The sequence below is a fragment of the Falco rusticolus genome, chromosome 11 (assembly GCF_015220075.1).
Source record: "Falco rusticolus isolate bFalRus1 chromosome 11, bFalRus1.pri, whole genome shotgun sequence".
Taxonomy (NCBI): domain Eukaryota; kingdom Metazoa; phylum Chordata; class Aves; order Falconiformes; family Falconidae; genus Falco; species Falco rusticolus.
In genome coordinates this window covers 9,047,070-9,073,771 of record NC_051197.1, presented here as the reverse complement: position 1 = coordinate 9,073,771, position 26,702 = coordinate 9,047,070, and the positions used below count along the sequence as shown (strand labels likewise).

Sequence of the window (26,702 nt, the reverse complement as noted above, 5' to 3'; positions counted from 1 at the left end):
ACTGAGCAGTTCACTGCCTCTCTCCCTCTAATCTTGTTAGAAAGTAACCATGCCACTTGGAGAATGATCTTTGGAATTAACAGACTAGAACCAGGACGAGATGGGATCAAGCAATCAGCATTTTCCAGCTCTCAAGGAGAAGAAATAAAATGAAAACAGTTTGCCCTTTAGATCAACTAATCTCTCCTCCACCTTGGTTTCTGGGAAAAAAACCCCACCCTACCCTAATAATCTAATAGCTAGTCCTGTTCTTTCACCACCATCCCCTTCCAACTATAGTCTCAGGTCTCTTACTTTTAAAAGCAGTTGAAACCCCATCAAATTATTCTGTCATGATTAGACATATTCATAATTGCAGAGCTAGAATAATTCTTATTTCAAAGGACAACTGGGATATTGTGCTAGGATAATCAGGTAAACAGATTTAAATTGTTTTCTAAGCAAAGAGCCAAATCCCACAAGCTTTATTAGGAGATTCAGCTCTCACTTCTACAGCTCTACTTCAAGTTGCTGCAAGTAAGAATTTAGGCTCAAAACCTTTTTTCTTAGCTTTCGCCTTCTAGTGAAAATTCCTTGCTGAACTGAACATGCAAGGAGATAATTAAGTCATTTGGCTAGAGCTGTCAAGTTGGACAAAAGCCCACCTTCCTCACCATTCTTGCTCCCACCTTGGGTCAGTTTCAGCAACTTTTATATTTTTTTTAAAGGAATGTTCAGCTTATTTGAAAACAAAATTTATAGGTGTTACTGCTCAGCATTGTCATCATGGCTTTCATTTCTAAACAACTGAAAATTAGGCTAACCTTTAAATGTTCCTGCCTTGCTTGGCAGACAAAATGAACATGACAAAACATACACTCTTTCTAATTTTAGAAGCTTCCAAGTCTGACATATGCCAGATACTGAAATGCCATTTTCCTGAGTCACCAACATGTGGCATCCTGCTTCTCTGGCTTTCACACACCGAGGTTGAGGGATGATGGAATAATCTCCTGGTGGCAGTACTAGTCTGGAACCCTTAGCAACATTTGGTGAACTGTGAACCTTTGCTTACATCAGGCCAGATCAATACAGCCATTATCAAGGGACATAAACAGAATAAAAAGCTGTCTCTGTTGTATGCGTTAACTCTGCAGCAAGAGAAGAACACCCGACTCCTGAAGGGCAGACTCACCAACCGAGCACAGGCAATAATGTTTCCATAGACTGCAAGTCATCAGGGAGGATTACGTCTGCTCCTGCTGAGATTTGATTCTACAGTGAGTACCCTTTTTTTGGGAATCATAGAACACCACAAATTCTTTAGCAGAAGACCAATCCTGAGATGAAGGCAACTTATTTTCAAAAAATACAAAACAATAGAACAGTTGAACTCAGAACAGGAAAAGATTTTTCTTGATGTACGTCTAAGTAAACAGCCTTCCAACAGCACTCTGCTGATGGGACCTTTTCCACGAGTGACTACATTTTAGTAAGGCATAAGCTGATTCCTAACTTGCATTTAAACTTTGGATTTAAGATTTAATGAGACAGGACAGGATCCTATTTGAGAAGATGCTTTAGAAAATCCAAACCTAAATGCAAGATACTCTCACAGTTAGAAAACAATCTTTTAGGTGACAGTCCATAAATATAAAAAATTAAAGCAACAACCTTTTTAACACAACAAATGGTAACATTAGCAGCATTACATTTTCTGCCGTGTTAACAACTGAGAAAAAGCAACAAAACCACCAAAAACCCCCATCAAATTCTATACATCAACACACAAAAAGGGGAAACCAGACAAAAATGCCATGATGGAGGGAGCAAAACTGTATTCACTTCACAAATTTTGCCATGCAAATTATTTTGCAAGCTACCTTTTAGCAATATTAAGTGCATCGCTCACTACTCCTCCCTGCTGCAAACACTCTGCAGTGTGTGGTGGTCTTAGTTTTTGCTGTTTACACTGAGTCAACCCTCTATTTCTCCCAGATGTACATCTATGGGAACCAAGGGTTATCAGTCCTCATATCTTTTCTTTTCTTACCATGTTTTGAAAAACATTGAAATAATTATCAGCCTTGTCTCTGAAGGAGTGACCTTGAAACATGAGCAACCCCAACAGAAATGAAGGGAGCAGCTCACATGTTGGGGCACCCCGGCTTTCTGCATACTCAGGTGGACTTAACACAAAGTATGTTCAGATTCTGCAGCTCAGGCCATCAAAGTGACCCAGCTCAATAATCTTGCGCTACATTGCAGTTTCCTTATATGTCAGTTCCCAGAAGGTAGATAGATATATTGAAGAGAAAACGAAATAATTTGGTTTTTTTTTAAAAAAAAAAACACCACAAAACCCACCCCCAAACAACCAAAAAACCAACAAAACGACAAAACTTAACAACCTTACCAGCACAGGGATGGGGTTTTGAAGATATTTGGAGAAAGATTTGATATTCCAGATGCTCTTGTGAGATAAACCCTCTAAAAGCTCTTTTAGATCAGTCATTCTCTCTAACAGCTAAGCCACCAGAAGTTGGGGAAGCTCAGACTCCTATGCCCATTTAGGAAAACTATGATGGATGATATTTAGTACTTTGTAAGTCAGACTAGATTATCACTGTGATTCCTGTCTGGTTTTAAAAACCTATTGATCCACTGGTGTCAGCACTGCAGAAGACAGCAAGTAGAAGCTTTCAAAATACTTATAAGATGGGGACTATAGCTAACTTTGATGCTGTAAAATTCCAACATCACAATGTATCTTCTGACAAGAAGAAAATTAAAATTCTGCTAATACATTAATTTTAATTGGATTTTTCACATGCAGTAATCAGATTCTGAAAAGATGACTGAACACATCCATATAGGAAACAATAGTCTATCATGTTAACGCAGACTTGAAAGAGTTAAGCTACTAACATAGTTTTCTTGTCCGAGGAACCTTTCCAGCAGTTTTGAATATAGTGGTCCTCTGGGTTTGAAATAATTTCTAAGCATATACTAGTGAAGGTAGTCAGCATAAAAGCTTTAACAAGAATAGGAATTAAGTCTTGTTCCAGTACAGCTTGAGCAACATTATGAATAGGTCACATACATCATGAAAACCAGCCATGAAATATAAGAACTTGCAGCAATCCAGAGACTGATTAATGATTCAAATAAGCAATGTCTTTGTATAATAGCACTTAGGGAACATTATAGACACAGACCCCATTCAACAGCTTAAACTGGGCTCTAGATCAAGAAAACATATGCAAAACTGCAGGGTTGCTGCCTGCAAAATCCAGCTAGTAATGCTACTGGCATTAAGCTATTTTTGGTGCCTATGAGTCTAAAAGTGCAGGTTTTGAGGTTTAAGAAAAATAACAACTCTGGAAGCAGCTCTGCTTCATTATAATTCTCATAGGATGAGTTTTCAAAAAGGCAAAAATCCTGACAACTTGAAATCATAAAGGATATCTTTTATACTTTTCAAAAGAGCAATAGTATTATTCATTCAGCTCTAGTCATCCATTCTGTAACTAAAGCCTATCTGCCTAAAATATCCCCACTGGATCCATTAGTTACTACACCTTTCTTTAAGCTGTTAGGCAGCTGCTGTGTTCTTCTCACAGGATTCCTGTTCTCGAGCGCAGGCTCTGGATCACACAGTAACAAAATGCAAATAAGCAGTGGAGAATCCTGTCTACAGGATTATTTGGCATTACTATTTTAGCAGGAGATATGCCAGGAAATCAAGGGATGTAGCCTATACCTTTATGTGTTATCACACAAAAGACAACATAATGGCCTCCACTGAGGATAATTCTCTTTTATCTAGGGAAATCATATAGTTCATATAGGCTTTCCTCTTCCCATTCAAAATAGAGTTTTACATCTTTTTTTTTTTTTTTTTTTGCAATTTAGTGATACTGTATGACACTGCACGCTACCTCCATGGAAGTTCAGGTAGCCTCAAGCACCACAACTGCAGGAATGCAGAAGTACACAGGATAATCAGAAGGGAAGATCAGAGCTTTGGTTTAGGCAGAACAACTACTATTGTTTGTCCACAAATCTGATAGTGCAAATCCAGCCATCACACAGCCATCCCCTTCCACTTTATTCTGGGAATAGTACAAAAGACTGTCAGAGGGCAGTAGCAGCAGCTGTGTTCTTTGCTGCTGCACAGGAACTCATATATAAAAGCAGCCATACAGAGATCCCTGGATGTTGGGAGCACAGGATGTTTAAGAAAACAATGCAAGCAAAAGCACAAATATGAACAATGTTTCCCCAAGTAATAGCATCCCTACTTTTGTCAGCTTCTAGATCTCCCAACTCTGGGGACAGCATTAATAGCCTTTGACAGATTACTTCTTGTTTCTCTGTTTTTGATAACTTTAATATATTTTACTTTTTTTTTTTTTTTTTTTTTTTTTTTTAGGAATTTATTCCTCCTCAGATATCTCTCTTCCAAGCTGAAGGGCTATACAAATTTTTTTCATACACAAATAATTTAGATCTTCTTGTCTTCTTTCTTCTTTCCCCTTCTCCAGATAATCCTTATTCACTTATTTCTGAAATAAGGTTGTCAGTGTTGTACGCTTTTCCCAAGATACAGGTAAACATATGAAGTCCCATAGTGATGAATCTAACACTGTCTTTGCCTTCTTGAGCACAGCTGGTCATTAATAGGGTATTTTGAAAGCTATCTCACAAGCTTCTTTCTGAAGTGGTATTGTATTACTAACTGGCACTAGATTTCTCATTTTCTGATTCTTGATTTGACATCCTTCTTCATCACAAAGACACACAAGTGTCTTTGCATTTGTTGACACAGGACTTCATCTGCCATTTAATCACTTAGTACTATAAGATCTTTTGGTGGTGCAACTTTGACTGCACCAAATAATTGTATACCATCAGAAAAATCCATTAATTCTTTCTACTGAATAACCTACGAGTATTTTAAATAAACCCAAGGAATCTGCACATGTAACTTTCACCCAATGTGAAAACTCACTTTTAACTTCATTTGTCTTTAATCCTAGGGAAGGATGCCCATGTCATCCAGTGACAACTTGGATTCTTCATTTGTTTAAAATCATTTAGTTAGCAACTTTTCAAAGCTTTTCAGAAATTCAAAGTAGGCAACAGGTAGTAGATTGCCTTTATCTTCATGTTTGTCAATTCCTCCAAAAAGGCTAACAGTTGTATAAGGCACAAATTCCTCTTCCAAAATGATACCTACCGTTAAACCACTGTTATTTGTGTTATCTGACTTGTCCCTTATAAAGAGCGGCTCTAATTTGGGAATTCCCTCTAGGCTCCTCACAGTGAACACCAAAGCAAATAATTCATTTAGCTTTTCTGCAAAGACCTTATTTTCCTTGAGCACTTCTTTTACATCTTGATCATCTATCAACCTTATAAACCTTCAGGCAGGCTTCTTGCCTCTGATGTGTTTGAAAAAAGTTTTTATTATTAGTTTTTATGCCTTTAGCAAGTTATTCTTCAAAATTGTTTTTGTCCTCTATTATTATGGTTTTGCATTTAACTTGCCAGAGTGTACTGGGGTTTTTTCCTTAGTTCATTTGGGCAAGACTTCAAAGGGTGTCCTTTAATGCTAATGGACTTCTTCATTCTAATAATCCCCTTTGCTAACTTCTCATGCAACCTTTATAAAGTTGCGGAGTTTTTCAACTAGGGGTAATATGCTTACTCTCTCTAACGGTAAAGCTGCAAAAATGCTTTCCTATAATGGTGGTTTTATATAGCTGCCATGTCACCTGAAACTGTTATTTTGTTCTGTTTTGCCCTTTTAGCTACGCCTTTAGTTTTCTTTTCCATTTTATGTTTGCCTCCTTTCAGAAGTGCCAGTCTAAGGATATTTTGGCTTTTGTATTCCACCAGGAATGATGAATTTGAGCAGGTTTATATTTGCTATTACAGAATGATTCTTTGACAGGTACATCTTCAATCAAGACTTAATCCTTGCTCGGGGATAAATAAAAATATCTACTCTTCTCTTTTGGTCTCTTTCATTTCCTGTTTCAAGACGACGTCATCTTTAAAGTGTATAAATGCAGTTTCTACATTACATGTAAGCATGACACTTAATCAGTCCCCGTCATTACATTCTTTGAGCCCTCACTGCTTCTTCGGTAATTCTGAGCATGACATCATAAAAATACTTATTGTTATCATCCCATTTTGGCATGAAACCTTAACGCATAAAGATTGTGAGTTTGTTCAGTACTTGTTGATACAATTCTGCCCCCCTGCCTTTTTTATTTTTTTCTTTTTCCTTCTTTGCTTCTGAGCTTTCTTTTAACTACAGTGTCACTCCTCCACTGGCTTGGTTTCCTTTGCTATTCACAAGTAATTTTACACTGCTATTCCAGTGCTCACTGATTGAGATGCTATTATGTCAATATCCTCATTTAAAACCAGCATTTCACTTTACCCATCTTCATTGCATACATTGGGCTAATTGTCCACTGGCTGGGTAAGCTATTACAGCTATCTTGCACCAGTAGAATAGCATGAACAGACATAGTTAGGTCAAACACTTGGCCAGCTGTCTGTAAATCATTTTTGAATACTAAGAGCTCTTTTGTATTAAATAGAAAAGCTCTGGCAGTGACTTTGCCCCTGTGTCTTAAAAGGCAAATGCAATCCCAGGCGGAAAATTGAGGTACATGAACAAAGGGCATGTTCCCAATGCTGTCTGAAGTAGGAAAAATAAAATGGATCAGCTCATTCCAGGCATTTCCACTTGTATCCTGTGAGAAGCCCCATCTCTAAGAAGCTCTGGCAAGAGCCAGCTGGAATTGACTGCTGCGCACAGGAGCTCATTCTCCTCAATGCTCATCAGTTCAAATGCAGCCATTGACTGAAGCAGACTTGTCAGTGACCTTGGTTCGGACCCAGTTTATAGAAGCACTTGGGGGAGGAGCAGAAGCAAAGGGGGAATTTTTCATAAGTGGGTAAAAATATATCTCAAACTTTGTGTCTCACTGAAAAAGAGATGGGGAGGAGAAACATGAAAACAGTATTAATAAGGAGGAGCTTAAACATGTCTTCCCATCCAGACTCAGGGAAACTCTCAACACAGCACTAAATGTCAGCCACTCCCCGATTAATGCTACCTAAAATAAAATTTAAAAAAAGCCTCTCTTTCCAATGCAGATACTAAAAAAGGAATTCGATAACATCACAGCTGTAAGAATCACAGAAAGTAGAAGCAGAAAGAAGATGCAAGAGAGTGAGAAAAGAATCCATACTGAACCTCTCTTGTACACTCAGACCAAGAAAAAAATCTGTGTATTCTATAAAGGGAATATTTTCCTCCATTGACAAGGGGTAAATTCTTTGAAGAGATGGCTCTGATTCATCAGCAGGGTGCTGGCAGATGCCCCTAGAAAAATAGAGAACATGGCTGTACATCTTCAAAAAACTATTTTAGGAGACACAATTTCCTCAGAGGGATATTTGAGTTGTGTTCAGCCCCCTAGGCATGTCCCAGGAAAATACAACCATGTTTTGATGGTAGAGAGGGTACTAAAGCTTTGATAGATAATATTTTGATCCAAGGTAAAAGCGAGGAGTTTGACTAAAGGCCCTAAAGAGCTGTGGAAAGACAGAGCTGCTGAGCTAAAACTAAGAAAGCAACAACGCAAGTTCCATGTAATAGCAATAAAACACCTGGAAGAAAAGATAAGGTGTACAGTAGATCACTGCAAAGTGGAGGTCATAACTAACATGTCTGCCCCAAACAAAAAGCAGCAGTACAAAGAATTCTCAGAATGGCAAACTACGGGGAAAAGAAACAAACGTGAGTGTGATTTAGATGTTTAGAGCAGCAACCTGCAAATGCTACTGCACACAGATACCCGGAGTCACAGGACACAAATATTAATAAAGTGTCTGAGAAACTGAAAGAGCTAACTAAAGGGGTACTTATCTAGAGATATGATAGTGAGCCACACACTAATTTCTCTACAGTGCTTCAAACAGGTGCCTGAGTGTAATGGACAACAGCTTAGATTAGAAGCATCAGGTACAAACAAAAACTGACCATCACTGTGTTGAAAAAAAAGATTTTGGCTGTAGTCTGTGGGATTAAAATGCTTCATTCTTCTTTAGGAGATTAATTTTAGCCGAAACTGTCCTATTCTAGATACAAACATTACCAAATGAGGATAGCAAAAATACGCAACCAACTAAAGAAACCACAACCTGTATCAACAGATTACTACTACAAGTGGTATGATTAGCATGTTGAGTACAAACAGAGAGAAATTTGGTAGCTGTAGACACATTCTGTGGACAGTCTAGAGTATTTAACAAAAGTATAGCAAAGCATCGTCCAGATCTAGATTATGAACATATCAGTGTGATCAAAACAAAACCAAACCAACCAAGAAGCCTGTCTAATTTAGCTGAAATGTGGCTTACAATTCCCAAATTATAAATTTGCCTTTGCAAAAAATAAGGCTATTAGCAGAGGGTGGCCTGAACAACACACCCCTTCCATGACTGTCACTTTAAGAAGTTTACAGTTCCAGGTAGGACTGCATCTAACAGTGTCAATAATTCCCAAGATGTTATCAAAGGAATTATGTATTCACTTTTATATGTGTGTGTATATATATATAGATATATGAGTATATACATGTAGGCAGTTTACATGCTGAAAACAAATCAAAGAGAAGGGACAAAGATCAAAGATTGATTGGAGATTAGAAGGAAATCTGTAGAGGTTATTGAGTGCATTTGACTGCCTCAAAAGGGAATTAACTCTGTCTAAACCCTTCCCAACAAATACCTGTTGTAAAACCTTCCAATGGTAAAGATTCAGCACCTCCTGCAAATAATCTATTCTAGTGCCAAACTAGCTCTGCTGTTAGCAAGTTTTTCATAATATTGTGTGTGTTCAAAGGGCTGTGGGAAGGAAGCTGTTAAGATCAGAAGCTGCTTTATCTAGCAGAAACATAGAACATATTAGTAGATCAAGAAAAGGAGGTTTACTTGAGAACAAACTGGAATTAGATTTGTTAAAACTGAGCGAAAGAAACTGAGGAATTCTTAACTGTTACTCCCTCTCTCACAAGATCGCTTATTAGAAAATACCACTGCTAACAAACTGATCATGCACATTACATTTATTTCTGTCAGCAGATACCCAATGCATTCATATTTGACAACAAAAAGAGTTTAATGGGGATACCTGTAAATAGTCTATATGAAGTATAATGTGAGCTCAAACATTAGTAACTCTTACTATGCTAGTTCCAACACTAAGGTAGGAGATAGAGTAAAAATCCTAAGTGCCTACTAAGCAAAAGCTGCAGAATCAGACACCGATGAGTATGTTGCATTGTTAAATCGCACCCTAGCACCAGTGAAAGAAAGATTGCCCTTACTATTGTTTTGTTCAACACAGAACCTAAATAAGAACTATATTTGCCATACTAAAAAGTTACACACTTCAGTCAACAGGGACTGGACTTGCAAGACAGGAGCTGTGCAGGGCATTTCTGAAATATCAACAAACTGGCACAAACAAAAACACTGCTACAGAAAGCAGCCACAGGGTTAGCATAGTTGAACACATACTGCATAAGAAGAGGTAGTATCTCTTCTAATTTCAGAAGAAGAGAAATAAGAGGCAGCATGCTGGCCATTTTGCCTGAGAAGAACTCGGAATAACATGTACTATATTTGGTTGAGAATTATTGGCAAAAAATTATGCATGATGATAGCTGTTTTCACGTCTGAGTGAAGACCATCAGGTACAAATGACAGCCCAGGATATCTAAGGGACTATCTGAACATCACTTCCTAGTAGGTTGTTAAAATTCAGTATTTGTGTTAACAAAGATTATTTAGTACTATTGTGTTGTTTAGCTGAGGAAGGAAGTCTAAGAGCTCTGCTAACAGAAGAAGGGAGTGAGGTAGCATGTTATGCTACAGATCTCATTACCCTATGTTAATCTGTTATGACTCCATATACCAGATGATACAGACCTCAGCTGACTTGTTTGGCTCTGAGTGATTTTTGAGCAATACCAAACCCCAACCTACAGCCCTTCCAAACATTTATTAACATCCAAACTGGCTTCAGCTGGAATAAGGATCAGCTTATAATTTTCCCGTGAAATATATTCCATTTTGATGCTCCAACTTATAACAGCAGCAGGGGAGATAATGAGGGAAAAGAAGAACTTTTGATCAGAAAACAATTGTTTCCAGTCATTCAAATGTTAGATTAAATAATACTACTTGTGGGCTTATACTGTAAGAAGCCAAAGTGTACAATTTTGTTGTGAAACCCTTGCAAAATCTGTTATTATAGTTTATTTGTCAACTACCCAGTAGCACATTGATGATAATACTAATAGCATCATTTCACAACTTGAGCGGAAGTAGAGCCTCTAAGACTGACAAAATATGCAGGCCTGACAAAAATAAAATTTATGTCATGCTCCAGCAAAATAAATGCATCTTGGAGACCAACTGCGTTTTTCTTAATGTTGAGTTGTCTGGTGAAGAATGTAACACTGCCAAAGGCAGAGAGGATGGGAGGTCACTAAAGCAATGCTGCCATTATGGATAGTTGCAAGCTGTAAAATATCAGTTACAGGTTTCTAAGTCATCATCACATGACCTAGTTTTCCATGGAACCAAAATGCTTCCCTCAAAATATGGCACTGCCTTTGTAACCAGGAATACTAGAAAAACAAAGATACTGATTTCCATCACTGCCAAAGCTCAGGCTAATGAAGAAAGTTGGAGGTTGGATGTGCAGCCCATGGAGCACTCCCGCAATGCCACACATTGAACATGGCTCCTGCACAGTCAAAACTACTACTATACTTGATAGTACACTCTAGATGCTGCTGCTGAAGGCTGAGAAAAGAATTGGCTTGAACAACAGCTTTGGCAGTAGACAGCCTAAACAGTGTCTGAAGACAACATTGGGCAGTCAGAGCAGCATGCAGGAGAGCAGCGACTAGGAGCCTTTGTCAAGCATTAACACCTGAATTATGCCTTTGAAAGAGATGTAGAGTGGCCTGGAGTGGTAAGAACACGTGTAATCTCCTGACAGGGATGAACAAAGCTCAGTACCAGAATGGAAGAAATAGAAGGTGAAAAGAAAGTCTGTGAGCACAGGGAAGGGCTGAGCCTGTACTCGTTGGCAATGATGATGGGAAAACCTAGAGAAACCACTTAGCTGAGTAATACAGTCAGCTCTAATGAGTTACGTATTTTCAGGGAGACAATGTTTCCCTTCAGCTGGCTACACTAACCTACTTCACACACCACTCAACATTCAACTCCCCCTGCTTTCTAGTACCTGGGTTTACCAGCAGAGAAAGCAACAAGCTGGAACTCAGAGATCAAATCAGGACTTCTCCCTAGGCCAGGCTACCTCTGCAGTAGTGAAGGTGCATGATGTACTGAGGGGAGCCAGCCCTAGTGAAGGATATCCTTCTGCCTCTAAAGAAGGGTCTAGAGACAGGTGATAACACAGAACCAGAACAATGTATGTTCAAGATGTTTGGAAGAAAGTAGATACAGTCTCTTTATGGAAAGGAATGTAGTTACCTGCTGAAGAATCCAGAGTTACATTGACTTATTGGATGAATGTGAATCCATCTGTAGTCTTACTACTTGCACACCGAAGCCTACCTGGATCAAAAACAAGGCCTCCTCAGAGACAGAAAAATTGGAAACATATGCTTCTGTTTAAGTCTAAGCCTGCACATAGGATCTTAAAAAATCTTCTGAAAAACATAAAAGGTATCACTCAGCCTTAAATATCTCCCCCCTCATGCCTCCAGTATTATGTTTACTCATCCTTTCTTATTATTAATTCTGTTGTCAGCAGATACCCACAAAGCCCACAGGCAGTGTCTCTTTCCCTCCCTCACACCAGTCCACAGCAATAGCAGATTGTCACCCTCTATCAGTTAATTCATCAGCTCTTGTGGCAGATGTCTGTGTCGTGGATCTAAAGGTTCCAGCCCAGCAGATGACTCAAAATTCAGCACACTGGGGCTTCATTTCAGCTGTATGTTTTGCTTTGAATCAAGGAAAACTTTCATGCAGAATATTATTAAAAGTATGCAAAGGCTGCAACATCAAGCACTCCAAAGTCAGGGATGGAAACAGAAAAGTTGCCTATGTAGAAATAATTTAAAACTTTGGTATATGTGTGCATGACAAAGGAGATTATAATTAATGAGCATGCCCCAAGTGAGTGTTTTTTTGTTTTCTTTTCTTTTTGTTCTGGTCTCCAGCTCATTCAGGGCACAATGTGAAGAATGCCTAACACAGGAATCATTTGCATGTAGGACTACAGCTTCAGTGACAACAGGAGGTGGAAAACAGGCAGAACAGAAGAAGGATGGATGCAAGAAGATGAAGTACAGTGCTCCAATGAGAGTGCCTGGGAGCACTGCATCCCATCTTTGCATTTTCATTGAAGGAGGGCAAATCATTTGAAAAAGATTCTTCCCAAGTGGTCAGTTGCTGCCTGTTCCTTGTCTTCTAGGTTCTAAGAGCTCCAAACGATAGAAATATTCTATCCCAATCTTCCTTGGAGAGGGAAGGGGTAGAAACGAGACACTGAATATATCAAGCTTTGGTAAATGACATGAAACACATCTGATCACAGGCATCTTAAACCATCTGTCTCAAATGAGCAGGTACTTCTGATCATAACTTTGACTGCCTGTTTCCTATCCATACAAGGATAACTTATTTGTCTCTCACAGGGGTCTCCCCCCTCCTCCCTGCCCCCAAATTAATTAACATTTCTGAAATGCTCCCAGGGTATAGCAATGAGGAAAATAATAAAAAAAAAAAACCAAACCCCCCAAAAAACCCACGAGGAGATTAACGGTTCTAGCCTCAGAGAAGGATCTGAATAGCACACAGTAAATACAGGACAGGTCTGCACAATGAACGGTGAAGCTAAAAGAAAACACTGAATAGCTGCTTATTATGTGAAAGTTTTCCATTTGGAGAACTTAATGAGGCAGGGGTCTAGCTGAGAGAATAACACGAACCCCTATGATTAAAGACCGTATCACAATGTACATACTCAAGGGGACTGAGCTGACGCTGAACATGCTACCTAAGTTCACTCATTAAGTCTGTTTTAAAGAGTGCATTTCTTGTCAGGAAAGGTGCTGGATGGCCACATGAAACCTGTCCAACAACCAAGCAGTTATGCTGCTCTCTGTCTCTCAGGCTTCATGTTACCCCAGAGGTAAGGACTGTTTGATCTCTGTAGACCATCCATGTCCTGAGCTTGCCAGTGCTGAGCACTTACTCCCAGTCAAACATTAAAGCACCTGCTTAACCATAAGCACACAAGGAACATTGATGAATCAAATCAGATTGTTCACATGTTTAAATCTAGCTGCACTTATACGCTTTATTAGATTCCTTACCTAGGCTACAGACATTGGTTCTCCAAACAGCTCTCTCTGTGAAGAGTGTTGTCATGCCCAAGCAGAACTTCCCAGCCCCACAGTTCAACTGTTGGAATGGTTCATATGAACATCCTTTGACGTACTTTAGACAAAAGTCAGCTGAGTTGGTTTAAAAAATACATTCATGTTCTGAGCTAATTCCGTGAACATGCTCCAGCATAGATAAGGGAACCATTTACACATATCATCTGGTGGAGAGGTAGGGAGGCAGTGATGTCTGACATATGGAGGGAAAGGTACTTCAGAACAGAAACATCTTCAGCCAACAGCAGCTGATCTAAAAGAGCAAGTCTTTCACTTCAGTCTGATCTGCAAGACTGACACCACTAGAAACAGCTGAGAATATCCCCTCACTTCACACAGACCAACACAATGACAGCGACTTACCATCAAGAGTGATTGTTTCAAAAATCAGTGACATGGAGATCAAAAGCTTCCTATCGTTCTCCTATTTCTTGATCCATCTACTCCCTTCTAAAGATGATATAGTTGTAACAGAATTTGAAACGCTTTAAAAATAAAGCGAGTGCACTTTGTAAAACCCAGAACAGAGAACCACAGGTGCTTTGGTTTCTTTCTATACAGTAACTACAGTAAACACTTAGCTTTGGACCACTCAGTGCTGGAATCACTGTAGCTATGACATTGTCTGTATGCCTCAAACCACTTCACTTATTACTGCGTCAGTCATCTCCCCCCCGCTCCAGAATGAACGTTTTTCAAAGGATACAGCTTATCTTCCATACTGCAGCAGCAGAAGAAAAATCATCCTATACAGCAATATTTAAAATGTGGTTTTATGCTCTTATGGCAGCTAATTTTCCTTAAATGATTTAAGGGAATGAATACATCTAAAAGGCCTGCACTGAGCCATTCTGCAATGGCAACATGAAGCTGAACTACCTCTGCTTTAAACAATCCAATCTCTTGTGGACAGCTTCTCACAGCAGATCTTGTCTAGAATGGGGGGGATGAAGGTTGTTTTTTATTACGTTCTTTTGCAGGGAACTTTATTTTGCATTTTATTTCATTTCACATTCCCCAGTGTGGGGAGACTTCAAGTGAGGAGAGGGTGGCAGGACAGATGTGTTCATAATCCCTGATCTGTCGCAGTTTGACAAGAGCAACTGGTTCGCCTATGCATGCAGCCAACCATCTATCATGTATTGCTCATCTAAAAGTTACACTCTACACCTGGAGAGTAGTTAAAATCTTTAGCAGCCTGAAGTGATTCAAAGCAGGTTTTTATTCTTGCACTCTGTCAGGAGGAGAGGGGTGGGTTTTTTTAGCTCAAGAACTTAACAAAAACAGTCACTGCTAAAGCAGGACAGCACACATACAGTCCCATACCATCTCTCTGAGGCACCTCGGATGTTTTCCTCTTTTGTCCCAGCACTTTGGATATGGCCTGTTCACACAAATATTACTGGGATCAGGGAGACTAGGGATCTGGTATTGCCTGAAAAAAAACAATAATCCCATATACTGCATTGTACTGCTGAGGGTCTCTAAAACTGGCAGAAAGGCTGGTATTGGCTAGGGGATGATAAAACCAGACAAGAAGGCTTTTTTGTTGAGCAGCTAATTCAATGAGAAAGGGGACTCTGAAGAGTCACCTGAACTTTGCTGGTGGTTTAATTAAAAAAAAAAAAAAAAGATGCCTAAATAGCATTTAAAAAATAATAATAATTAAATAACCTTGAAAATTAAATATTACACTGGTGTTTGAAAGGCTCCTTTTTCTTTCCTTCGTAAGGAAATGAACTGGAACTGGTTTGTCTCAGGTTGATCGCTGGGGAGGGCAGGGGGGGGTAGACACAGAGGTAGAGGAAAAATAATTTCCATTTCAGACCAACATTTCAAACATTTCTTTTGATTTTTCACTTTAGACACCACAGAAAATAAATTCATTCTTTGCACATAGGGCAGCTGGAAACTACCAGAGTTTTCAAAGCTTCCCAGGAATGGGAAAAAGCTGAAAAGAATTTTTTACCCCTAATATTAGCTTTATATTACTGACAGTGACTTTTAATATGCCAGGATTTGTTGCTTTACTAGCCAGAAGCATTTCCCTACACCCAACCTTCTTCTTATGTTTAGGAACCTCTATCCTTGGAAAAAACCCTTTCTTCTCAAAGCAGCCTGAACGCTTTCCATCATCTAGAAGGCAAATTGTCTTGCTGTTTGGGGTAGGAAACAGAGGAAAGACCAGGGCTGGTTGTAAAGCTTCTTTCTGTACTTTTCATCATCATCAGTCTAATATAATAGGGCTGAGGAGCCTTGGTCACAGGCACACAGTGCTAGGTGCTGCACCAACAGGACAGAAAGAGAAATTTTTGTGCCAAACAATTAGCAGTCTAAGAAAATATTTTCCAAGCAACTGGATTCCACTTCATACATAAGGACCTCATCTGTTAACCTATCTTCCTTGTATCCAAACCCCCTTTTGCACAGGTATTACTACTAGCTGGAAGATAAAAAGTCCAATTAAGATGTATTGGGAGAAGCAGGAGTTAAATTAAAGGAGCTCTTATCCTATGCATGATGTAGCCACAGGTAAGAACCTCTTTCTTTATTAGCAAGGCAAACCAGGCTCTTTTTCACACTCAGAAAGATTAAAAGAAAAATCAGAAGCAAACTGAAATTTTAGGGAATTAAAGAGCCAAATGCCATCTCTGTAATGGGAAGTAAAAAGAAAGAACAAATACTAGAAATTCCATAGAGAAGAAATAATCATCTATAAAATGCTTCTCTTTTTTTTTTTTTTTTTTGGCTGTGATTTTTTCCTACCCATCTCCATCTTTTTTCAGCAGTTTTTCTTAGGTGCCACGTTCAATAATCCTTCTGCATTTTGATGTCAAACATTCAATAGCTGTCTGCCTCCCTCCCACTCCTCCATATTCTCTGCAGTACATCTCCTCTGATTAGCTAAGATTTCACCTTCAAGAACACCTCTGCTTCTCTGAGTGGGCATAAGTGTGTGCATGTGTGTTCATGTAATATTTGCAAATATTATCCTTCTCCTGCTCTATATGCTACATAGCAACCCCTGCCGGAGATCTGGATTCAGTAATTCAATGCCATTTAGGAATTCAGTTGGGGGGGGGTCTGCTGTTTTGAATCTGGATCAGAACATCATGAAAACAGCTCGACTGAATTTAGGCCCTGCTTTCAGAATTATTCCATATTTAATCTGGACTAAACTTCATTTCACTTGCTTTCTCCACTCTGATGCTTCCTGTCACAGAAGATGCAAATATTCCCTGATCTCATGTGGCGGGGGTGGTGATTGCTTACTTGTCTCTTATTTTGGTTTACCACTGGATTAAGCTACATCATAGTTACCGGCATCTTGCACAAACCCAGAGTGGGAGAGAGTTGGTACCTCAGCAAGTAGCTGTTCTGGCATCACTTTTCCTCACTCACCGGATTGTTGTACATCTCAATGATGAGCTGTTTCACTCCATGCAGTGTGGGATGAGCCCAAGGAGATGGATTTGCCCAGTGCCGGTTTAAATCAAACCCCATCAGAGAGCACCTGCACACACACAAAAAACAAAAACACACACACACAAAGGACATATATGAGCTGCAGCCACTTCTGGCTTCAGCTGCAGCGTTAGGTCTGATGTATTTGAACAAGTTATTCTCATGGAAAAAACAAGGCAAGTGCTTCCCTGAGGATGAGGAAAGCCTGCAGCAATGGCCTTTTTTAGAAATAATGTGACCAGCAGAGCATCAACTGAAACATCTTGGGTCATTCAGCCTTCTTCCTCCTCACAACAGATACACTCACTGTATCCTTTGCCTTTTGCCAGCTTGGCACGCTGGCACTGGAAGAGCCTGCTTGGCCTTCAAGGGTCCCTTCTCTTCAATGTTTTAGCTGGGGGTCTATAGCTATGAGGATGATTCATAAACCACAGCAACAGCCCTTTACTTTGCCCTCAGTTAGGCCTTGGCTCAGCAAAGCAGTTAAAAGCATTGAAATCAATGTCTGTTAAGTATGTGCTTAAGGGATTTAAAGCCTGAATGTAATTGTTCCACTAACCCAGCGCCTAAGTCTCTTCCCCTCCTGCAATTGCCTACACAAGTTAGCCAACCAAGACACCAAGTTAAAATGCTTATTTGCCATCACAGCTTGTGGGCATTGAAGCATGTATGCCACCTTGGCTTCTCCTTCCTGCCCTGACTCATATCTCTCTCAGTACATTATCTTAAGTTTGACTCTGCTGCTCCCAGTCCCATGGAATAATATCCCATTCTTTGTGAAGTCCCATTGAAACTCAATGGGCTGTTAGAGTGAACACTGAAGAAATTAAAAAGCTGTAAGTGCCACAAACAGGAGAGGGAAATCGCGTCCTTTGTTTACTGCAGAGGTCACTTAGGCAATCTGCGGCCACTGATACAAGCAGGGAGAGCAGTCTTTTCTGTCATCTCAAGCTGAGCTTGGGATCAGTGAACTTCGGGTAGGTCTTGCTCAGGAATTCTACGGAAGACCACACAAATAATAAAAACCCAGGCAGAGGTGTAACTTTCTCTATATTTAAAGCAAACAAACAAAAAAATCAACCTCACTGTTAAGCCTTAAAGCTTCTTGAGAAGAGAAGAGCTTTCATTGATCCCTGCTCTATTACAAGAATGTCTGTTCAGCCTTAATCTTTTAAACACACCTATGCAAACAATAGAGATTTACTCCAGTAGCGTTATCCTTCAACAAAAATTCTAAGAATCTGATGACCTAAAAACATAAGTTTAATTGGCAAAAAGAAAGGAAAACACCTCACTTCTCTAACAGCTGAAACAAGTAACTGCTTACATCAAACCCAAATAAAAACTAAGACAGAAGTGAAATGCTAAGAAAAGTGAGAGGATGAAAACAGAGGATTAAATTAATTTCCAAAAATGATGAATGAGTATTTTCCTAGGAATAAAAAACCCCAAAGTGAATGGGACATTCTTTTGTAAAAATTCTTATGGGAAGCTATGCAGGCAGGACCTGCTGTGCTCCTTGGCCTTAGACTACCCAACTATCAGGTTGTCCGGGAGTTCAAACACCCAACTGACAGCTCTGCAACTCCATCACTGCTTGACTTGGTGTACAGACAAGCCAGATGTCTCCCTGTGGTGGAGAAAGCCACTTCCTTGTCTTGGTGGTCACTTTTCTGCTTGTCTAGAGGACAGGTGTATTTTTTCTCTGGACATTCCAACAGCTATAATTCCAGACAACTCTGAAAGTTGTCTCCATCCCACCATAAAGCATAACATACTATATAAGATACACATAAACTCTTTCCACTCAGATCTACTAAAACCTATCTTCTTTTAAACACACAGACATTAATATAAAATCAGAAGCTGTTCCAGAGACATAGGTGGAATTACACTGGGATAAAACTAGTATAAAAGCAGAATCACAAGAATGAGGTTTTCATTTAACAAAAGCAGAAACTGTGGTGATGTGGTGATCATCATGAGCCTTACTACATTTTGGCACAGTTCCCAAGAAAACAGCATGCTCACTCTACAGGATCACTTTCTTAAGAGATCAGAACCTGAAATCATATTCCCCTATATGGCTAAAGTGTCCCATTTGCATTTTGTTTTAAGAACACTTAAAACTAATAACACTACAGGGAATAAATATATTCTGATTCCATTATATTTATCTCCAAAGCATGCTGAAGTGGCCAAGCTACAGAGGACCAAAAGCAAATTTTAAATTCAAGCACGATTGTCAATATTAAATTTGGGGTTTGGGACTTTTTAGATAACTTTTAAGCCACCCCTATGGGGAACATAAGTAAGCAATATCTAATTTCTGCAAGATACTAAGGCATTACAATTTGCAATATTTGAATTTGCCATGAACGTCTGGTTAGTGATGAATCTTACAGTTCATTTCAAGCAACAAGAACAGTTGAAAATAGTTGTCCTTACTTGAGAAGACTTGATAAACAGAAAGAAGCAATGCTTGACAAACAAGGGATTCATTTGGGAAGCTCCTCTGAGCTCTATTTAATAGGAACCCAAATTAATTTCCAAATATCATTTAGCTAGTCTTTGATGTGGTATATCACATCTTTATCAATGTAACAACAATTAATTAAATTTCTGGTGTAGGCATTACTACTTCTTTGCAGTCTGGGAACAGCGTAAAATTTTCTATCCCCCTCTATTTTTAAGTCTTCTTTTCCTTTCCTTTTTGCCTAAAGACAAATTTGTATCTACCACATTCTCTTTTTATTCATCTGTTGCAAACTTGTGGTCTCTCTAAGGAAACATCAAGTTGTGTTCCTTGGTACTTCAGATTTGATTATTGACTCTATTACATGTAGAACTGTCTCCCAAAGCTCACATATATCAGGACATGACCAAAACATACGGTAAGAATCTCCCACGTGCCTATTACAGAACCTGCATACATTATATTCTCTTGCTCCCAGCTGATGTGATCTCCCTTGCGACTAATACCTCCAATGCAAGAACTTGAACAGCATAACTTAAAAATTGCATCTTGCACTGCTTTTTAATTCCCCCTACCAGTCTTAAACCATCTCACTTCTAGTATACGTTGCTTGCTGCTTCCATTGCTTAACTGTTTACCTGCTGCTTCAAGCACTGGGTAGGCAAAGTAGAAATATAGGTATACTCTGGAAACAGCAACTCTACAATGGGAAACACCTGTGTTCCAGTATAATACAGGATCTTTCAATAGTTGAGACCAGCTCTCTTACTCAGACTGCAAGTGTTGTCATTGGCTTCAGTATAGTTCCTCATGTGACTATAAGTGTTCCCTAGATTTAGAAAGGGCTTCCAAACCTGTCCTATACAGATTAGGTCTATTTTGTGCAGTAAACAAACTAATGTGCTCAGTACAAAATTAACAAGGGAAAATCCCCATGAATTATATAAAAGTACTGTTTAAGGATGATCTTTGAAAGGGATTATGGAGGAGAGCAAAACAGCAGACATTACAGACTCCAGGAGGTGCAAAGGAAGACAAAAGCAGCTTCAAGATTAGTGAGGGTTGAAGCAGGTGAACATTTCCAGAGTAAGGACACTGGGGTATACGCCATTCCATGAGGTTTAAAGGCCGTGCCCATGAACGGTCTTATTAATGCGGCAGGTAATATCGGCACAGAGCCAGCTAAGAGTGATGTGCTGGCACAGACTTGTACAGTTCAGAAAAAAGTGTAATCAGAAGTAGGTGAGCTTTCTATAACAAGCAAAGTAGCAAACTTACTATTACATGATTATGGTCTTCATTCATACTGTGAAAACCTAACCTGTGTCACAGTCATTGCTGACACAAAAAAGGGCATGTATGTAATTTAAAATATTTAAGCTGTTAACAATTGTTTGAATTTTGGATTATGTTTGTTAGGGTTTGTTAGATATACAGATGACATACTATGTTTTTGCTTTGTGATAGAATGTACATTTAAATCAGGTTCTGTGATTATACTTGAGGAATTAGAATTTGCGCTTCACAAATGTTCTCCAGCCTTTTTCTAAAATTTCTGTTTTCTATAAGTAGATAAATTTATTACAGTGTTTATAAATTTACATAAACACAGTGCAAATTCAGTCAAAGCAAATGAGTTTCAAATTTGAAATGGAAACTGAAACATTTTGCAGTATTCATCCCTCCCTACTTGGGAAGCAGCCAGATCTCAAGAGGTTACCAGCTCAACTCAGTAAAACCAAAGATGTTCAAGACCAGCATTCAGCTTGCCGGGCAATTATCTGGACAGAACTTCTTTGGCTCTGGGGGCTTAACTCATCACTGGTTTTAAGTATGCAGCTGCTTTAATGAAAACATCCTTGTCCTTTTCTAGAACTGAGTAAGGTTTAGTACCAAGGCCTATGCTGGTTTATTTTTAGGGCTGCTTCCTGTTCTTTCAGGCTGTGCCTCTCCTTTCTGGAATCCCCAAGTTACAGAAACCTCCAGGAACTCTGCCTTCCTTTCGCTACAGTTCTCCCTCCCCTGTTCATTTTTCCTGCTATGTGAGTATAAGTCTCTCACTAACAGACCCATTTCCACAAGGTGAGATATGGAGAATAATGGAGGAAAGGAGTTAAAGAAATCCTTTTTCATGGCATGTGGTTTATTACAAAGAGAACTCTACACTCTTCCCTTCAGCTTTGTAAGGTTGCGTTGGTTCATTGGATCAGTACCAGGTGAATCTCCAGATAATGCCGCGCACAAAGCCAGGCAGTTCAAATCCACAAATGGCACTACCAACAGGGTTAGGATTTGAAATTGAAAACATAGTGGGGGGAGGAGGTGCACTCACTTTTTTTTTTCCTCAAGGCTTATTGCAATAAGAGTGGAGACAGAGGGTAATTGGTCTCTATTGTTGCACTTCTTCGAAGCAAGAGTTATAGCAAGAAACTGCTGTGAGACTGCAGCCTGCAATATCATGCAGGAAGAGTAGGTGTGCAGTATGAGAGAGTGAATACAAGGGGAACACATGGAAGACTCGCTTCTTTTAATAAATATATCATTTTAAATCCGATATATTCATGACATTTTACAAATCAACTCTACACCTGCCATCGAAGTCAGAGTCTTCATTAGTGTGCATTTCACCATTTGGGTGCTTGGGGCTTGCGATTTATACATTTGCCTATTATTCATTAAAGAGGATTCATTCAAGCCCTCATGTTCTAAGGCAATTAGGTAGCAAGACATCCTAAGACTCCAGCTACAGAGAATCCCCCCTGCCATCTCTCTCTCCCCCTCCCCAGCGTTCTGCATTTTTAATTTAGAGCTCTGGAAACCTTCACAAAGGCTATTTAACGTAACCACTGCAGTGTGCTTCAGGCAGAACACAAGTGGCCATACCCAGCAAAACAGCATTAGCTCTCAGAGACCACATGGTGGAGTAGATGTTTACAGAATGAGCACTGCGTGGTGTACTGACATAATTTTAAATAGTACATGACGGTTAAAGATGCGTTTCTCCATTTTCTGTGTAAACAATGTTAAATAAGAATAAACACAAAGGGATATTTTCTCCTTCTGATGAATACATGCATTTCTTAGAGCTGGTAATAGGCATTACAGACACACGCACCAAGGAGAAGACGCATCCCCACCTGACACAGGCAGACTCCCTTCTCTGATCTTCAGGATATATCTCAATTCTAGTATTTAACTCCCCCTACACACCCCGGGACCTCAGTAATGCCAGAAGGATTCCTGAGCACAAAGCAGAATTCCGGAAATAAAAAACCCATCCCGCAGATAGGAGAATCATGCCCTGTGAGCGTGCCTGGGATGTAAGACAGTAAGATCCTGTCACTAGCGTAGCTCATCCCTGCAGCTAGCATAGGACTTACTCCCCCCTGCATAATTTCCTGCACAGTGCCCAGTCCAATAATCAGTTTTTCAAGGGACAGGGTTTCCAGTGCACTCCCTGGGAGGCAAGGCACAACTAGTTTAGCAAAGTTCTGCCATAGGAAGCGCATGTCTGGCCCCACGTGCAGATCGCTCCGAACAAATGTTCGGCAGGAGCAGGTCTCGCCTGTCCTGCCCTGGAAGGTGTTCTCGGGACTCCCACTCCCAGGCTGCATGCTGAGTCACACTGGCTCATCTATCTTGTGGAACCAGATCCTTTAACCAAGTTACTGAGAACACCTACAGTTCTTCCATTTTAAAGCCTGATTCATTGTTTGGCCTTCTCAAAACCAATCATATCATTGACTTAATGAGAGGAACACAGCAGACAGTGGTGTTTTTTCAACTTATGGATCCCCAAAAATTTCCACTGCAGGCATTGACCCTTCAGAAATTTCACATACGTAGAACATAATGCAGTATTATATGAAGTTTCTTTCCTGATATGGTCCAAAAGCCACCTGCAACCCATGGATCACAAGCTCTAAACCACTGAGGAAGAGAATTTTAACTTCACATGTGCTTAATTTAATGGACTGTCAGCTCTGTGGGTACTGTCAACAGGCCAAGCTTCTTTAGATCCTCCTGCCCAGTCTGCCCGACACTTCTACACAATGCCCTAATCCTGTCTCCTTACAAAATGCTCCCTTCTGACAAGCACACCTTCTTTAAACTATTTGTATTTCTTTGCCGCTCTACATTCCTGGAGGTGGAGATTGGGTGGAGATAAGGTAAACTTGTCACAGTGGTTCCCAGAAAACAGCTAACATACACGTAAGCATTATGGGAGACAGCTCATCTTGAATTATACTTTTGATCCCACTTCTGTCCCTCCTCGGACTACGCAAATAATCTGCAGCACAACACATCTCACAATTATTAGTAAGCACTCCAGCTGCTGTAGAATGACATTCCCCCATATTACAATATATATTTCATATACTTTTTGGCAGATGAAGCTGGCAGTCTTGCTTAACCTACTCCCTTTAGACAAGAGGAAAGGAGTGTCACGTTCCCTTTAGACTAGCATTATATGAACACCCTGAAAAGATGGTTCAGCTCTTACTGTCAGCTCTATTACACACAGAAAGCTGCAGTCAAAGGAGCCAACCTTAATATCACAAACTTGAGCTCTTAAAAATTTGGATATGCCACACCTGCACAGATCCACACAACCTTCATTCAGCCCCATGTCTGTCATTATGATGACACACCCTTTAATTACAGGAGCAGACAGCATTTTTCCACAGGGCCCTTGCTTTATTCTGTGTACAGGATCAACACTGTTCATTAATGAGCAGATTATTCAATATTTTGGCTTTGCCTGGTTGTTCAATATGCAACCCTAGGTCCCTGCCTACTGCATGCTGCTCAAAGCCTACTCTGAGGACAGAGATATTCAGTTCTTCATGGCTTTTCTGAAGTGCTGAGCACTGCAGGAGACAACTGCTTTATATACACTGATGGACTAATTTTCTCAACAGCACTGTTACAAGAGGGGACCACATTGTCCCCAGTTCATAAAAGAGCAACTGGGACAAAAAGTGGCTTACATAAGAGACACCTGCTAATTTGGGCCACCATGTCTGAGAGATCAGGGACAAGATTTTTGTTTGAGAGAACTTAGATTTGTATAGCATGTTACATGTCTGGCATCTAACTTACAGTGCTTTGAACTGAAGCTGATTGTACTCGAGGCTTCTCTAAGTCTGACCCCAAAATGGCAATATGAGTGGATAGAATTTTAGAAACATCCAAGTCTGTGGAATTAGGACAGTTGGAGATTACTATAAAATGGTAAGACATTACTGGATCATGAATGGGTTTTGAGTGTTTTTCAGTTATATCTTAATTCAGCCATTTTTGTTGGCTTTGGATCCCGATACTGCTGCATTCAACTGTGTCTGAGAACCTGCTCTAATACATGGTGGTTAGGGTTAGCACTGTACCTGATATTGCCTTTACTCTCCTGTATTGGATTAAATTATTACTCTGCTACATTACTGTTTACTAGGCTATTTGCATCCAGAGCAACACTTATGCAAAGGTAGCAATGCTGCACACATATTCTCAATGTGTTAGGCCAAAACCCAGCCAGAAGTCCATCTCCATCACCACAAAGGCCTTTTCTTCTTTGGTATCCTGAAGCAAGGGTTTGACTTGATACCAAAACTGTGAAGAAGGTGTGCACTATTCTGATGAAAGAGCAAACAAAAAAGCAACACAGGACTGGCAAACTGCTGGCTGAATACTAACTTGCAAGGCTTAACTGCCCAGCAGCAGAAAGCAGGATTACTGGCTTCCTTTTATATCTACGTTTGCTAACAGGCTCTAATACACTTGGGTGTTTCTCACTCCCATACAAAGCCAGGTATTCCTGTATAGTCTTGCCATATCTGTAACTTGTTGAGTTTGCAGACAACTTTTTGGATACAGAAGTATCCATGTGTTTCTGGTTGGTGGGAGAGAAGGCCCGTTTTGTCGTCTCTGCACAGCATTACTAAACCCATACACATTGCCTGCAAGCAGCCTACCCCTGCTTCATTAGTTAGCATGCACAATTTTAATCAAAACTTAGTCAGGGATGTGTCCATTAGCCAGCCAATACAGCAAAGTCCTTTACCACCAAGTGGAAAATTTACAATTGTATAGAAAGTCCTGAACAAAACCCCAGGTCACGTAATATTGCAGAAAAGGGGAAAATGGTCCAGGGGTTCACTTAGGGTGACAACATGAGACTATTAAGACTTTGTATGCAACCTAGGGAAAGATTGCAATGCCTTGGTTCCTCTCTTGTAAAAATAATTATATGATCAACCCTTCATGGTGTTTTAAGAAATACATGCAGGATTATGAAGTACTTTGGTGCTATAGCAATGGGGATATTAGCTTTACAGCTGGAGATTAAATGATTTATGAAATCACAAAAAGATTTTCTGACAGGCCCTGACTTCTGGTGAGTTTCACTTCCAACGAGATTGCACTACTTCACACCTAACAAACACTTCTGAAATGCCTGTAAGAGCAATAAGATATCCCAGTGCATTTTATGAGAGGTATTCTCTGAGGGTTTGTGTAGAGAAGGGGGAATGTGTGGGGTTGTTCTGTTATACCAGTGAACATTTCCTCTTGTTTCTTCTACATCCAACTCCCTGTAACTAAAGGTATTTTCTTCTCAAATGTTCTCACTCTAATTTTCAAGGTCATCTGGCCCACTGGGTATGTTACATATTGCTATCTAATTAAAGAGAGAAGATCAACCTTATTCTACTAGATTGTTTTAGTATCTGCCAGCTGACTACTCTTCATTAGCAAAGGGACAATGTGGCCAAGTCAGTTAAAAAACACCCCAACAAAACCCAAACAAAAACCACACTGAAAACCCCAGACCATTTCATCCTTGGAAAGTCCACTAGAAGCTCTGAGCACGATGCAAAATATCTTCCCATAATCACTGCTATGGTAAAATAACAAACAGTTCATAGCAAAAATAATACCGGTGTCTTGTTTGTCACATAACATTTCAGAAGATAGCAGGCAAGTTATAAAGCCCTGATCTGTCTCTGATTGCAATCAACAAAAAGCCCAGATGCTTTCAAAGGGAGTTAAATCAGGCTCAGATCTTTTCCAATCACTTGTTAATTTAAGGGGCAGAGCTTCACTGTGTGGTATTGCCACAGCCCAAACACCACAGGGAAGGAGGAACTACTTGACAGCGTGGTGATCTCTGTTCCATTACCAATTCCTACCTCAAATCACTTAGGCTTTGTATTTTTCACCAATCCCATCAGTTAAGCATACCATATGCCCTAGAAAGCAAG

The 26,702-nt window shown here is 39.8% G+C and overlaps 1 protein-coding gene across 1 annotated transcript in view; it reads right to left on the bottom strand.

The window, feature by feature from the left end:
* LOC119155386 (BEN domain-containing protein 5) overlaps window positions 1–26,702 on the bottom strand; it is a 965,021-nt gene that overhangs the window by 145,528 nt on the left and 792,791 nt on the right. The window contains exon 9 of the mRNA XM_037404023.1: window positions 16,905–17,016. Within this exon, the coding sequence (XP_037259920.1) occupies window positions 16,905–17,016 (112 nt within the window). The remainder of the gene's footprint in view (window positions 1–16,904; window positions 17,017–26,702) is intronic.